Here is a 15,723-nt window from a genome sequence, read left to right on the forward strand (position 1 = left end):
CTATGACAAGGAAGGCGGCGGTTACATATTTTATATCCATTATGCCCGCTGCCCAGGATTCCATACAGCTGCCCGATTTGGCAGGTGTGTACCGATAAAGTCCTGAAAAGTCGGTACCACAGATATCCGGGACGGGTGATTATGCTCAAATACGAAATTCCTGTCTCGGACCCAAAAATTAAGGTTAGTTATGGAAGTCGCTATAAGTTATATCTGCTCCGGAAGCTATCAATAAGATAAGGTGGTCTTTAAGGCATTAGAAGGTCATATTATATTTATTGTGTTTCGTGGTAGAACTACATGTAATTATCAATACCAATCATCCAAATACATTAATACATATTAAGTTCCCGGCCGAAGGTGTAAAGGTAGACACAACGTGTGCTATGGTGTGTAAAGGCCTCTTTGTCATTAATACCGACAAATTCATAACCCAAATAAGGAGCAGTTATCAACTAAAAGATTGCGAAATCGATCTTAGGTTGGAGGAAGAGGCTTCAAAGTAAATAAGAAAAAGTCATTGTTCGGAGGGGTACTGCCGTCCTTGACTAGTCGCAAAGTGTAAGCGCCTCCACCAGAGCCACCGGTTAGGTATAATGTCCCTCTGTTTTCGGGACCACCGATTGTACTGGGAGACTTGCAAGTAATGCTATAGTCGGGGTTGATTTTACAGGAAACGGGTAGATTGTTCGCAGGGATTGGCTGGCTGTCAGTGACCAATTCCAAGAAGCTGACATCAGGATAACTTGATGACTGTCTCGCTACGATAAGCTTTCCACCAAAGGTGGTCTTTCCGTTTAAGTCTGGATAAACGGAAAGTGTAGGAGCGGCTGCGGCTGCGGCTGCAGAACCGGTGGCAGCGATGAGCCATGCGGCAGAGGCCGGAAGCGTACTGGATGCAAGGTATTTGCCTGAAGCGGCCGAATTGCCGCCGGAAACCGAAGCCTTCAAGACATAGACTGTTTCTGTCTTCGTAGGATACACTATCGACATAGTGTCAGGGCTTGGGAGTACTTGCACTGAAGTAATAGTTCCTTGTGCCGCAATTAATGGGTCACCGGCAGTGGCTCCAACGCAGGAGCAAGCGCTAGAATATCTAAAACTGGCGCTCCTAGTACCCCCCTGATCGGTACAGCCCTCGATGATATAGTCTGGCGGTAAATTTACGATTGAAGACGAGGTCGTTGCGCGCTTGACCTTCTTCTTGAAGCCCTTCTCATTCAGATGGAGATATTCGATATGTCCGGTATTGCGCTTCTCTAGGATGGATGGGGGCGGTGTGATAAAGTTTTCAGTCTTCGTCTCAGTTGCTGTTGTCGCAGTCGATGTTGCGAGGGTGTACTGCACTTCCACTTTTAATCTTTAGATCGTGTTGCAGTGTCAGCTAAGAACCGAAACCAAAGATCGGTAGGATGTAGGACTAGGTTTAGCTTACGCCGAAGGGGGTATCACGGTGGTTAGGAGCCAAGAGACGCAATGGGAATAACCGGGCCGAGTAGTAAAACTGCCAGCAATGACCTCTAATTATATCGTACATCGACAGTTAGTCCTATAGCCTCTTTGTAGAAAATTTATGGAAATAGTGCTGTACTAACTTCTAAGGCAGTTGTCGTGAGCGCATCCCGATTGGACGGACGTAACTCTTCCATCTGCAGCGAGGACTGCGGCTGTAAGGGTAGCCCAGGTAATGAGAGACTTCATCTTGTATTTCGTAAAGGGTGTAGGGATTTATTGAATCGAGCGCTAAAGTGAACCAGCTGTTGAACAAAATTACACAGTTGCCCACAGCTAGAAGAGGAAAACTTCCTTTGGCAGCGGGGGATCTATGTCCTTATATATCTTCGCGGGTGGGTTGATTGCAATTGATTGGCCTGCGCCCTTACGTGGATCGTATACTCACATTGCATAAAGCTCGAGGTGAGTTTCAGACGCAGACGTCTAATTTCATTTCCACAATTTCCGAGTTTCGGTCAACCGCTATAGGCCTGATTTCGTTTCGTTAGTATATGAGGATAAACAGCCTACACTAAGCTATCCAGTGGGTCTTGAAATGATAAGTTCTGTTCTCCTACGGATTTCGGGCTAGCGGCTTTATGTGGCTTAAGCCATGCATAATCCAACGCAGGACAAGTTAGATGCGGCATGTTCCTCCGATCAAATCGCGGAATGCTTAAGCAAAGATACCACCAAAGAAAGGAAATATGGAGTCCCAGTGCTTGTCAGGACCGTGAAACTGGGACTCTGGATAGAGCATACCCTCATATACATGGTATGTTAAAATCTCGTTCCCTTATTATAATATTATTGCCTAGGAGCCTACAGAAACGGAATGATTGTTAAGATATTTAAATTTAAGCTTTCTGTTGTTGTGTTGAAAAGCAAAAATACCACAAATGAGGTTGGTTCATGCGGCAACCATGCGGCTTCGAGACATACATTCTCTCATGCCCCGGGTTCTGATTGCATATCGATATTGACATTTCGTAACTCTAAACTTACATTATGAGGTCTACGAGAATAAATCCGTTTCGAAGACTGAAAAGAGGACCAGGAACCACTTTTTTCTCACAATGGGTTGATTGCTTGGATGGCACGGTATGAACTGGTAGTTACTTAATTACACAGTTACACTAGGCACTTTCAACAACGCCGGTCAGGTTCGGATAGTTATTTCTCCACATGCGGTTATCGTGACGTCTGATTGAGAAGCCGCTATTAGGAGGAGGTTGGAGTTTTTTCTCTTGTATCCCTTGGCAGTTTGCCGTGAGGATCATCCTTGACGATAATATACTCGCTTTATAGGCCTGGCCTCAAGGTGCAACGAGATCCGAGCCATGATCCCGCCTTTTCTTTATTTTAGCCTTGTAGTTTTTAGAATATTTGTCCTACTCGAAAGATGTTTCTATTATCGGAGTTTAGTATTAATGCACACGAGTTTCGTGGAGCTTCACCTTGCATTCTACTACACCTAATTCCAACTGACGAAGGAGAATCTTGCGACGGTCATAGCTGTTTTTAGATCAAGAGCTTGCTGCTATGCTGCAGAAATCGATCCCCACATTGTCGCCTGTTATTGTGTTTTCCGTTTTCATATATTTTTCCGATCTTTCTCGGCTCGAGAACTGCGATGACATACACATAGGTAGTGGAATTATATGATTTGATACACCCAGCTGGCCAGCCTGTAGATGATTCGCTTCAGAGATATGTCTAGATTGTAGATTATGCCTTTAGAGAGGGTCTAGAAGAGGTCTCATGAATTTTGTTCTAGTGCGCCCTCCAAATATTTGGGGCGAAGGTTGATCTTTCCTCTAGCTAATTCTTCATGCTCCACTATCGACCGGCGAAAGTCTAAATGTGATAGCTTTCAGTAACCTTGCATCCAAAGTTGATGGTTTTCACAGTATGCTATCATGGCTCGCTTACGAACGTTTGGCCCCTCCGATGGAATGATCCCAGACGTACGTCTTTACGTTTATATCCACACCTTCCAGAGAATCCTAGGACCAACTATCCGATCCCCAGCTTAACAGCTGTCATTCTGTCTGTATTCGTGTAATCATGCTCAACTGAGCCTTATTAATACTAATTACAGAAGCCTTTTGCCTTCAAATAGACAGATGACAGCCAACTCCGAGATGGCTCGGGTTTTACAGCATAAATCTTTGAAGATATCTACGCATGGATGGGGTCACCGGTCGAAGTTATGTCGATTTTTAGTACGAATGAGCCGGACTGAGGCAGACCGTTTGTCATAGCAATCCCCTTTTCAAAAGAAATATCCGGTTGGTTCGGAGGCGCGCCTTGTGGGAAAATACAGGATTGGGACAGAGCCCCACTTGTGGGGGGCGCTAAATTATAAACTAGGCTAGCTTGTCCGACCACGCGGCCGCATTGTGGTTTTTTTACCTTGCGGCATTTATACCAGCGACAACTCCCTAGTACGACAAAATGTCGTAAGCCTACCGAGCCGTCGAGGATCCTTGTGGTTTTGTTAGTCAAAAGAGGGAGAGACAAAAAAGGAAAATAGAAAACGTGGAAAGATATTCAAGAAATTCCGACGCATGATAGTTGGTGTATCCGAATATCCGTTGTGGAGTTTTAACCTGGTGCAAACCGTGTGATGTTTTCTGTATAATCGTGTGGAAAATGAAGATGTACGCTAAAATATTGCCTAAGAGTTCTCTATTGTGGCGTCTCTTAAATAATTAATTGTCCTTCGCTATAGAACAGACGGCCGGCGACCCACTAGCATCAGGTGGTGGCAACTTCAAAGCCCAAAGGTTGTTCTAGACAGGGTGGGATAATATTATCATGAATTCCCGCTATCCTTGCCTATATATACAGTTTTCTTTAGCGGATTTAACCAAATTTGTGCTTGAACTGTATCTCGCGCATATCGGCATGTGTAGCTAAGGACAACCTGATTTGCGGCCAAGAGAAGCTGAAAGTCTATAAATGTGAGGTTTCCAGCCGATAGTTTTTATGTCTGATTAGCTCCCTCAGCTTGACCTCATGGGGCCAAGAATTGACTTGATTCCATGCTAATTCAAACCCCGCTAGGCGGTGATGATATAAGGTATTCGCTCGCGTCCTTCAACCGCTTTCAAGTTGAGGAGTTCGTTGACGAGAAAGCCCCCCAGGTTATGATGCATCACGTTTCAATGTTTGCCTTTTCGCGCCAGTGTCATGCAATATGGGTACCTGTAGGAAAAAATATAAATATTGTCTGATAATCTTAGCTTACTATATAGTACTATGTGCTGGGCACAAGCTATAAGGGAGAGCTCTCTAAATATGAGTAGACTTAGCAATTCAGGCGGCCTTTGTCGCCCCGTTTTATATACGGTCATGACATGCCATAGGCATTGGTTTTAGGGACGTGTCCATATTTATATATATCCATATTTAGCGTGGGGGTTTTCGTTTGAAGAAGCTAGACTGTGCATCCACCGTATATTGTATGTTGGGTTTGTTAAGCAGCTTACTCACAGCCTTTTGGCAAGCCGGCATCTCCAACCTCTCTGGTGCTCTTTTGGTAGCTTAGATTGGGATCAAGAATAAACAAGAAATCGATCGTGGCTTATGAAAAAAACATCTACAGAACGGCGCACATGCCTCCCGCCTCTCCCTTCACAAAATGCCGAAAACAATTCGGGCGGTGTTCTGTATTTGGATGGTCGTTTGTATAATATACGCTAATATAATCATAATTAATTGGAGTAGGACCACCGTGCAGCCGTTGATTAATTATCAGCGGGGACTTCAGGCCAGTTAAAGTTATGGTGTTTGGTTAACGGTTCGAGACAAATTTTAATTTATAAGTAGTACTATTAATATTTAAGAGCACAATCATGTATAGTCATATTGAAGGCTAGTACTAGGTCTAGCCAAAGGGATTCTGGGGGGTATTTGAAATATATAAGGAGTACCTGCTCTACAGTAGTAGGATCTGACTGGCCGCGACAGGCTTTGTGTTATAGAAAATGATACCCAGGCGGTATACGTACTTAGTAAATATGCATATGCAGTGTGCGACCTTGCTAACTCGGAGCTCAGCTAGGTCTCCACTATTCGGCATGGCCAGGCTGGTCTCGCGTCGCCAAACGTAACACGAAGTCCCCGGCAGGGCAGGGGGCGGGCTACAACAAGGACAACACGTCTTACAGGGAGCCAGAACTAAAAACTAATAGACTCTAAAGTTCTTCAATGGAGATCAGAGCTTGCACTTGATCTTTGGATTGACCACAAGGTTTATAAACCTTGGGAGGCTCTATACAATCATTCTACTATTTTTAAAGAGATGATAGACAAGGAAGAGAAGGATTACGTTGATTTCAACCGCCCTGGTATGGATTCGCAGAATCTGTGGATGTGGATACATAGAATAATTAGAGAAGCGATAGTCGAGAGAGATGATGTGGAAAATTTGCCAGAAGTTATGTTTCGGGATACCATAATTGGGTCTGGGGAATCTAACCTACTTTGCCGGAAAGCGGGATAATTTCAACACCATCCGAATCGAAATAATTTATAAAAATACTTTTCTAAATACCATTCTACTACGAATTACAAATTCAATATTGTATTACTATGGTAATAATTCGATAAGTTTGGGTTATTACTATATAGTAATATCGACCTGTTTACCGGCACAGTAGATATTAAAAGACGTTGCCTTCCGGTTTGAAAAGAACTACGGGTAGGGTAAAAGTCGCTGTTTTTTGTGTCTTGTTTATAGACTTTAAGACTGACTAGTGTATAGAATAATATGTATATATTGTTTGAGTTTTAGTTTTGGATTTATGCATAGGAGATTTGTCTCATAAACCAGACCCGATCTTCTCTGTATCTGCAAGTTTATTCGAGATCCCTGTCGATTAGACAGTATGCAGAGCACAAAGTGTTCCATATATTTAGATATAGATTCCAGAATATTAATAATAGATTTCGATCTTCATGAGCATAGGATAGATCAGAAAAACTATAGATCTATCGCTGTAACTCTGAAGCCTTTAAGCTAGCCTGAAACCCTTCGAGCCTTTGCGACATATCACTAGCCGCTTATATTCATTACAAGACCTATATATCTTCACAAGTAAGCCAATTTGTTTTGCCAATTGTGTATCGAGCTGCGCGGTGGAAGCGGATGGGTTGAGAAAGTAGTTAAATAAAGTCGCAAACCCCGGGCTGAAGTGTGCGTACTTATCTATGAATTTAGCCTCCAAAAGCGATGTTCCGCAAGTCTGTAGCCTCCCTCGTTTACAGAGAGTGCGCCAGGGCCCGTGATTTTAGCACAACTGGTACTGCCGTAGGGTAACGCGACATTGGTGCCGGAAAACTTGGACAAGGCATTTTCCTGGATAGTAGTATGTTTTCCACGGTTCTCGAATTCATGAATACTCCAGCCTAATGCACACGTTTCTCTTTAGGCTTCGGATGGGAAAAGATTCTGACGCTCCGGAGCCGACTGGATGTTGCCCTCGCATGCGAAGACCATCTCAAGAACCTCGCCTTCGTAACCGCTGACGAAAACTTGGAAAGAGGTTTCCGTGACGGCCTCAATGACCAGAAAGTTGCAATGTACACCATCAGCATGCCATGGCTCTAATCAGATATGACGAACCCACCACCAAAGCTGTTCCGACCAAGATAAGAAAATGCAACCATAAGGGCTCGATGAAATAAAGAGTGGGGAAATTCGGCAAAGATTGGCCGTTGTAATTTATGGTAAAAATGGTTTGGCTTTTGTTTTTGTGCTTTGGGAGAAGTTTATTTGCGGCTTACGGGCGTTGGCCTTTTTCTGTTTTTTAAAAAACGTTTCGGTTTCTTAGGAGTTTAAGAGTTTTCGGTCTGGTGCGCGGCGTGATCGATACTCAGATCAATATTAATATCCAGTTTCAAATAAAAACACTTACAGCAGTGTATTGCTTAGTGTGGATTTACTTCTGCAGATCTGAGAGCCGTGGAACTAGACTAGTGGCTAACTAAAGTCCTGGCATAGGTCGTTAAACATAAAAATACACATCCGAGTAACAAATAAATGGATAAGTTGGCCGAATCTGCAATTATAAGCTAGTAATCCTCAGCAACCAAGTAAATTCTAGTACTCAAGGCCAAATTTTAAGCTATATATAAGGGCGGATTGTAGTGAGAGAACGATCATGGGTCTATCTAGTTTTAATTCACATGGCGTGCAGATGCATGCTATCCAATAACGCCACATTCACTAAGTTGAATTCGATTGAATTAGTTCTTATCTTTGCGTATCTTGCTGCATATGGAAGAAGTTCCTAGGCACAGACCATAATATCGTACAGACAAATGAATGACGCCTTTGTATATCGTAAACAATTTAAAGCCAATGTATTGTGGTTTTTAGGTGAGCAAGTGGATCCCAATTTAGAGGCTAAGACATCCTAAAATGCAGTGAGGTACATCAATAAACAAACACTTTTGCTCCGGAATAACTTCCCAATTTTTGTGTTTGGAAGTACTTAAGTATATTATACAATTCATAGCATAACTCCTCCCATCTTGCAAGCTTGGTAATCTTGACAAGGACGGGCGAGCTATATAACCCACACCACAGCGGGGAAGTGATCCAAAGAACTCCCTCACTAGAAAACTGCATATTTACCTGAAATGCAAGACTAATATGTACAAACTTAAGTCAGTAGGTTAATATCCAGCCTCAAATCCAGTATGGGCGAGGCATAACCCATGTTCACGGGATGTGCACCGTCGCGGCGCCAACACATTTAATCGTTGCATTTTGGGCAAACCGTGCAGCAAGTTAGGAAGGCTGTGACGATTGAACTGGTATACACCTATCCCAACGAATATATATAAGACTATCCCAGCGAATGAGGTCCAATACTCGTGATTATAAAGAACGAAGGATGCGAGGTTTGACATGATCCTTAATCCCTTTTCTAGAATCTTGCAGCGTAACAGCGCATCGCGGTGAGACGATAAATAACTCGTGGTTCCAACGCGATCGCAATATCGATATCGATGTGTCGATCGATAGATATCAGGCAACTGCACATACCTCAAAGATTGCTCTCCCCGAACTTTACTATACAACAGAAACCCTCTGACTCGAAAAACCCCTATTGTTCTAGACAGGAAAAACGTATAAATGTCAAAAAGAAGGTGCGAAGACGAATATGATGATCGGAGGTTCCGTTGCAGGGACGCCTCCCCGGGGATTTTATCACACGATTCCTATACTATAGGATGGATCTGCGCCCTTCCCCTCGAAATGGCCGCAGCTCGTGCAATGCTAGACGAGATTCATGGTGATCTGCCCAACCGTTCAAGTGATTTAAACAGCTACGTTTTCGGAGCTATAGGCAATCACTACGTTGCCATGGCTTGTCTACCATATGGGATCTATGGCACTACTCCTGCAGCGCTTGTCGTTTGCCAGATGCAGTTGAGTTTCCCCTCAATCAGGTTCTACATGATGGTAGGCATCGGCGGTGGGATCCCTACAAAAACTGATATTCGACTAGGCGATGTCGTGGTTAGCGTTCCGACGGGACAGTGTCCCGGGGTGGTACAACATGATCGCGGAAGAATTGTAGTTGGTGGCCATACGGAACAAACGGGTAATCTCCATGGACCCCCTAGAGGCCTTCTTAACGTTGTTTCAAAGCTACGGGCGATTCATTCATCGGACGGGAACCGCATTTTTCAGCTTCTAGAGGAGGCCGAGAGCAAGTTATCAAAGAAAATCGGATTCATTCGCCCTAAGGAGGACGATATTCTATTCCGAGCTGGATATGATCATATCGATAGTGGTAGCGACACCTGTGACTACTGCGACGAACACGAGGCTTTGGTTCGGTCTTCCCGCGATACGCACGACCCAGTTGTCCACTACGGCATCATCGCATCGGGTAACACTGTGATAAAGGATGGGAAGTCTAGAGACCTTATCGGCGAGAAAAATGGGGCCTACTGCTTTGAAATGGAAGCAGCTGGAGTTGCAGACGTCGTTGAATGTTTGGTAATCCGAGGAATCTGCGACTATTCCGACTCTCATAAAAATAAGCGATGGCAGCCATATGCAGCGGCAACATCAGCGGGCTACGCTAAGGAGTTGCTTCAGACGTTATCTACAAAAGAACAACCGATCGGTAGGCCTCCGAATAATTCTGCACCCTCCAAGTTTCATAACACCATAGAAGGAGGTGATTTAGAGGACAACCTTTTGGGTATGTCGGATCCTTCTGCATCTACATATGGAATCTTTAAAATATATCGCTTGGTATATATTATATTTCTACAAATTCAGATATGTATATGGGAGCATTAAAGAAGAGTGGGAAGCTAACAAGGCTGCTGGCTGAGGAAGAATACAAAATTCAAAGCCTACGGACCCTAAGCTTCGGCGGTATGGATTTTCGTCTGAACAATATAGCACTGGCGCATCAAACTACCTGCGATTGGTTCTTCAAGACGAAGGAGTTTTTACAATGGCGCAATCGAGAAAATGTCGAAACTTTCAACGGGGTGCTCTGGATCAAAGGGAAACCGGGAGCCGGGAAATCAACGCTGATGAAACATACCCTTCTCTACTGCCGGAGAGAAATCCCATCCCACTCTATTGCGGCTTATTTTTTCAGTACACGGGGCCAAGGACTGGAAAAGTCTCGGTACGGGATGCTTCGTTCCTTGTTATATCAGATATGCGATAACGACTCAGGGGCCTACCGTGCCTTTCTTCAACGTTTCCGAGATAAAGAAAAAAAACATGCCTACTCTTGGGAGTGGCGGGAAGATGAGCTCGAAGCTATTACGTTAGAGTCCGTAGCTTCGTCGACAAAGCCAGTAGTACTACTCGTGGATGCTTTGGATGAATGCGATGAATCTGAAGTTCGGATGGTCGTCAATTTTCTAGAAACATTGAGTTCGGTCACTATAGCTTCTGCCAAAAATTCTTTAAACGTTTGTTTATCGAGTAGACACTATCCGACTATTAGTATGGCGAAAAAACTAGATCTCACCATAGAAGGAATAGCAGGGCACAACAAGGACATCGCTATATACGTTGAAGCCAAACTTAGGATCGATAACAACGACATCAAATATGAGCTCTGCAAAAAGGCCGAAGGGCTTTTTATGTGGGTTATCTTGGTTGTGGGATTGTTGAATCGGGCGTATGATGATGGTGACATCGATGCCGTTTGGATACGCCTCCGAGAGCTGCCGCCAGACCTTGATGCAGTTTTCAGCACGTTGTTGGAAATAGACAATCCAGAAAAACACCAAACCATTTTTATGCTCGAGTTTATGCTCTTCCGCAGAGGCCGCCTTGCGCCAATAGAATTGTATTATGCTGTCAAGGCGGGAACGAAACCTGAAAGTCTACGACGGCATGATACATCGACTAGCTTGATGGACAAAATTATCAAAAATTTTATTATCAACCATTCGAGAGGGCTTATCGAAGTATGCGGAAATTGGTATTATGGCGATGACAGCGATACCCGTGTCCAGTTCATTCACAAAACTGTGGAGGACTTTTTACTACGAAATAACAGACTTCAAACCCTCCATTCACGAATGGCTCCGGATTTTGGGGGATTTGGCGACGAAGGAATCGCATTTTCTTGTCTGGAGTACCTTAGGATGAAAGATCTTGCGAAGGAACCCTCACTAGAGTCAATCCCTGACGTAGAAATTTACCTCAATCGAAACTACCCGTTTCTGAAGTATGCAGCAGAAAATATTTTCTACCATTCAGAGAAAGCAGAAAGTGGACACCAAAAGATTATCACGCAGCTTATTAATACTCCCGAGCGCGAGCTAGTCCACGAGTTGATATCCGTATGCGACATATTTCGCCATGATATCCCCGGAAGATCAAGGTACCAGTGTAGCCAAGATGCGAGTCTACTTTACGCTGTTTCTATTCAAAATTACCCAAAGCTCGTTCAAACAGTCTTAACCCTTCCAACTAGCTATGACGTTAACGCGAATGCCCCAGGAGGATATTATGGGACCCCATTACAAGCGGCCGTATCAATTCAGGCAAACGATATCATCCAACTATTGTTAGACGCCGGCGCTGATCTTAATATTACCGCAGGAAATTATTTCCATGTGCTACAGACCGCTATCCATTGCGCTCCCATGAGTGATGAAGACGAAGTGCTAGCATCTACACTTTCCTTTCTAGCAAAGTTAATTGGTGCAGGTGCGGACGTCAACGCCAATGGGGGTGAATTCGGGACCGCACTTCAAGCAGCAGCAGCAATACCAAGCAGACTGCAGAGATCTAGATATAGTGTATACTATACAATGATTAAAATTATCCGAATGCTTTTGGATGCTGGTGCCGATGTTAATGTCCAAGGCGGATTATACGGAAATGCATTGCAAGCCGCAGTTGAAAGTATTGCCCACGCAAGTGGCGGCGACAAAGAACCAGCCAAAGAGGTCATCAAGATGCTGCTAGAGGCCGGGGCGGACGTCAATGCCCAAGGGGGCTTATATGGCAACGTGCTACAGGCCACTGCTGGGTTTATGAACGTGTCCGAAAGTGGGGATCACTTCAGTCATGAACTTACTAAAATACTACTGGACGCTGGTTCCGACGTGAATGCCCAGGGTGGGCTGTATGGAAGTGCGTTGTGTGCGGCATGTGCAATTTCGGGTTTCGCGCCGCGACAGGTTGAAGTCGCTAAGTCGCTCTTGAGTGCAGGTGCGGATGTCAACGCCCAGATCGGAAGCCAAAAATATAACACCCCGCTGGCACTAGCTTGTGGAGGCGGATGGACTGCATATGATCTGGTAGAAACGTTACTGAGCGAGGGTGCGGACGTGAACGCAAGGAGTAGAAACGGAAGCGCAGTGGATGCTGCCTTCAGACGTGGCTGTCTTGATGCCCAGGACAAAATGCTCAACATAGCTATGGCGGCGGAGGGCCCCTTCAACATATTAAGGAGGTTACAGCTGGCTGGGGCAATAGGTGCTGCTGAGGCTGAGCAGAAGCTTAAAAAATATCGTGATTGGGTATTGATTCAAGTGTCTAAAGGCAGGAAACGTTCGGAGTTACCCTATGATTTATACCTGCAGGAGACATCTCGACCGATGTCGACATCATGGTTACATTAATGAGCGGCTATTATACCCTTTTTTTCCTTTCCTTCCACTTAACTTGAACATATCTTTTTCGGCGCAGTATTATACATGTACATAAAACATATATCTCATCCGATCCCATACGTCTCCAGACTGTACATACCTGTTCCTGTTGTACCAGACATAACTATTCCTCGGGCCGCTTCTACCTTGTAGAATATCCCCAAATCGGTACCACCACTATAGCACCCTCTGCAAGCCCATCGATACCATGAGCCAAATTACATAAAACATGAATGTATGCATATAACCAATTTATGGTGTCTACAAAAACCAAGAGAGAGAGAGAGACCACTCACTATACAAAGTAAAAAAACAAGAAAAGGTCATAAGGGTATCGCCTATCATCGCCATCCAACCAAAAAAAGAACATAACCAAGAACCAAAAGGGGGAAAAGAAAAAGGACTCAAGAGGCATGCAATAGCAAAAACAGATGACAGAATAAAGGAAGTTTTGGGTTTTAATTACAATTCAAACTTCATCTTCTCAACTTCATCCTCCAGCTCCTTCTCCCCTTCCTTCTGCAACTTCTCAGCAATCCGCTCGACCTCCCTCCAAACCCTTAAGACATTGCCTCCAGTAGTCTTCTTAACATCTTCATCCTTCACTCCTCTCCTTAATAACTCCTTAATCAGTTGTGGATACTTACTCACATCCTCTAATCCATCAGGCATAACATCATTCCCGTCGTAATCACTTCCAAACCCCACATGTTCCCATCCAACCTTTTCAGCAATGTAAACAACGTGATCCGCCACATCTTCCAAACCAGCCTTTCCATCCCCTGATTGTGTTACAAAGTCCGGTACGAAATTGACTTGTACTACTCCTCCATTCTTTTTGACCAATTGAAGGACGTCATCTGGGACGTTTCTAGGGTGGGGGGTTAGGGAGAAGGATGATGAGTGGGAGAAGATTATGGGAGAGACGGAAATGGAGAGGACGTCACGCATTGTGGCGGCTGAGACGTGGGAGAGGTCGATTATCATTCCTAGACGGTTGAATTCGCGGATTAAGCCGGGACCTAGTTTGGGGTTTAGACCGTTCCAGTGGGGTGCGGGTACGATCTATTTTATTGCCATTAGTATAATTTTCTTTTGAAATAATTGAAATCTTCTTTGTGTGACGTCTTAAGATTAAAGAAATAGGATTGAGAGAGAGTACTCACTGCACCATCGGCATAAAGGTTATTGCAATTATGTGTTAGAGTGATATATCTCACTCCAACCTCATAAAACAACCTAATAGCAGCCGGCGAATTTCCGATCTGGTGTAACCCTTCAATTCCCAAAACACTCGCAATCCTACTACCACCACTTTTATAAAACACATCCTCGAATTCATCCACCGATTTGGCAAATCCAAAGTCATTCGGAAAGTTCCGTACAATCCTCTTCATCAGGTCGATTTGTTGGATAGTATCGTGAATTGATTCGTAATAAACTTCATTTTTGAAGGATTCCGACAGATCCTTTGATTCTGCCGGACATGGTGTAAAAACTGACCAAAAAACACCACCTAGCTTTGAAGTTTTGAGGCGTGGGATATCGATATGGCCGTATAAACCACCAGTTTTGAAGGGAACGGTGAAGTTCGGTGCGTTGATGTGGTTTTGGTAGAGAGCTCTGGCGAGGATTGGGAGGTCGATATGGGTATCTGCGCAACCCACATAACACGGGAGATATAATTAATACAGGGGTCGGATAACTCGGGATTTCAGGATTAACGATGAAACATACCAATCAGGGGAACAGAAGATAGAATACGATCTGTTCGTTCGTCTATTGTCAAAGCCGGCGGGGAATGTGGTTTGAAGACCTCGATTGCATTCGTCAGGTCCACATCGGCACGTTTTGAGAGAAATCCATTGAAATGCCCCGCTAGCAAGAAAATAGCACCGATTAAGGGCAGAAGATATTTGGGATTTCCTAGGTATTTTTGGAGGAACGGTTCCGGTGTTCTTGTGTGGATGTCGTGGTAGTTGTTATTATTGTTACTGCTGTTGGTGTTATGATGGTGTCGTTCGACCAGGCCCGTCGGCGCCCCTGCCGGTGTGTTGACGTACTCGAACTGCTGCTGTTTTTCCATGACGGGCGAAACTGATGTAATGATTCCACCCACCACTCTATACCACGGGTGTCATAGTACTTTTGAAAGTCCAAAAGTAAAGATGTGTAAGATTGTTTTACTGGGCGAGAAGGAAGGGAAGTGAGAGAGAGAGAAAAGAGAGAGCGAAGAAGAGAGAGCGAAGTAGATAAAAGTAAATTTAAACGTGGTGTGAGTCGAGTACCTGCAATGTCATCTGGAATGTGAATTTGACGGGAATGAGCGGATCCACCTGTTTCTTCATGCCTCCACTTCTGCTCCTACTATTACTACTGCTATTACTGCTATTACTACCATTACTACTTCTTTCATTGTTACTCCCACTGCTGTTATTACCTATTACCTCAAAAGTACCCAGACTAGGCGTGATAACAGTTAGAACGGCGCCCTTTCGGCCGGCGAATTGCTCTGCGGCGGAGTTAAAGTTGTTCCTGATTTCTAAGATCCGTCGGCAGGCCGGGCTCTCGCTGGGCCGAGTTGGACCTGATCACCCCGTAACGTTTTTGTTGGTAACTAAGAGGTAGGTAACTAAGTCTTTTGGCCAAGAACTTTGATCCGCGACAAGCCCGACGCAGCTGCAGCTTCTGTTTCTATGGCTTATAAAGCTTCTGCTTTCTATGCCCAGTCGCTAGGCCAGGTGCATATACAGACACTAGCTATGGGGTTCTACACCCCGGTTACTGACTTAATACCGGACATACTAAGGGGAACTACCCGGTCAAACGGTAACTGCCTGATAACCATCAGATCCCCAGCTACTCCCGATAATGGTTTTTTTTTCTCTATGGATGGGCCCAAATCGCGCAATAGTTTCACCCCGCCGCCGCCGCCACCTCTTCTTCTATCATTCTATCTAGCATCTCATCTCCCTCCCATCTCAACCCCACCCCTGACCCCTCACCTCCATCTCCTCCCCCCATCGCATCTACAAATCATCACCAAATAAACAAAAATAAAAT

The 15,723-nt window shown here is 44.5% G+C and overlaps 3 protein-coding genes across 3 annotated transcripts; 1 reads left to right on the forward strand and 2 right to left on the reverse strand.

Annotated features, from left to right (window-relative positions):
* Window positions 1–477: 477 nt before the first annotated feature.
* AOL_s00076g105 (uncharacterized protein) lies at window positions 478–1,701 on the reverse strand (the record flags this gene model as incomplete). Its single annotated transcript, XM_011122658.1, has 3 exons — window positions 478–1,360; window positions 1,436–1,520; window positions 1,596–1,701. The coding sequence occupies 3 exons, from the start codon at window positions 1,699–1,701 to the stop codon at window positions 478–480; spliced, it is 1,074 nt and encodes a 357-aa protein (XP_011120960.1).
* A 7,066-nt stretch (window positions 1,702–8,767) lies between these two features.
* Window positions 8,768–12,630, forward strand: AOL_s00076g106 (uncharacterized protein; the record flags this gene model as incomplete). Its single annotated transcript, XM_011122659.1, has 2 exons — window positions 8,768–9,725; window positions 9,806–12,630. 2 exons carry the CDS (start codon window positions 8,768–8,770, stop codon window positions 12,628–12,630), a joined length of 3,783 nt encoding a protein of 1,260 aa, XP_011120961.1.
* Window positions 12,631–13,122: 492 nt separating this feature from the next.
* AOL_s00076g107 (uncharacterized protein) lies at window positions 13,123–14,746 on the reverse strand (the record flags this gene model as incomplete). Its single annotated transcript, XM_011122660.1, has 3 exons — window positions 13,123–13,725; window positions 13,827–14,314; window positions 14,398–14,746. The coding sequence occupies 3 exons, from the start codon at window positions 14,744–14,746 to the stop codon at window positions 13,123–13,125; spliced, it is 1,440 nt and encodes a 479-aa protein (XP_011120962.1).
* Between the last annotated feature and the right edge of the window lie 977 nt (window positions 14,747–15,723).

Source organism: Orbilia oligospora (assembly GCF_000225545.1).
Source record: "Orbilia oligospora ATCC 24927 unplaced genomic scaffold scaffold00076, whole genome shotgun sequence".
Taxonomy (NCBI): Eukaryota; Fungi; Ascomycota; class Orbiliomycetes; order Orbiliales; family Orbiliaceae; genus Orbilia; species Orbilia oligospora.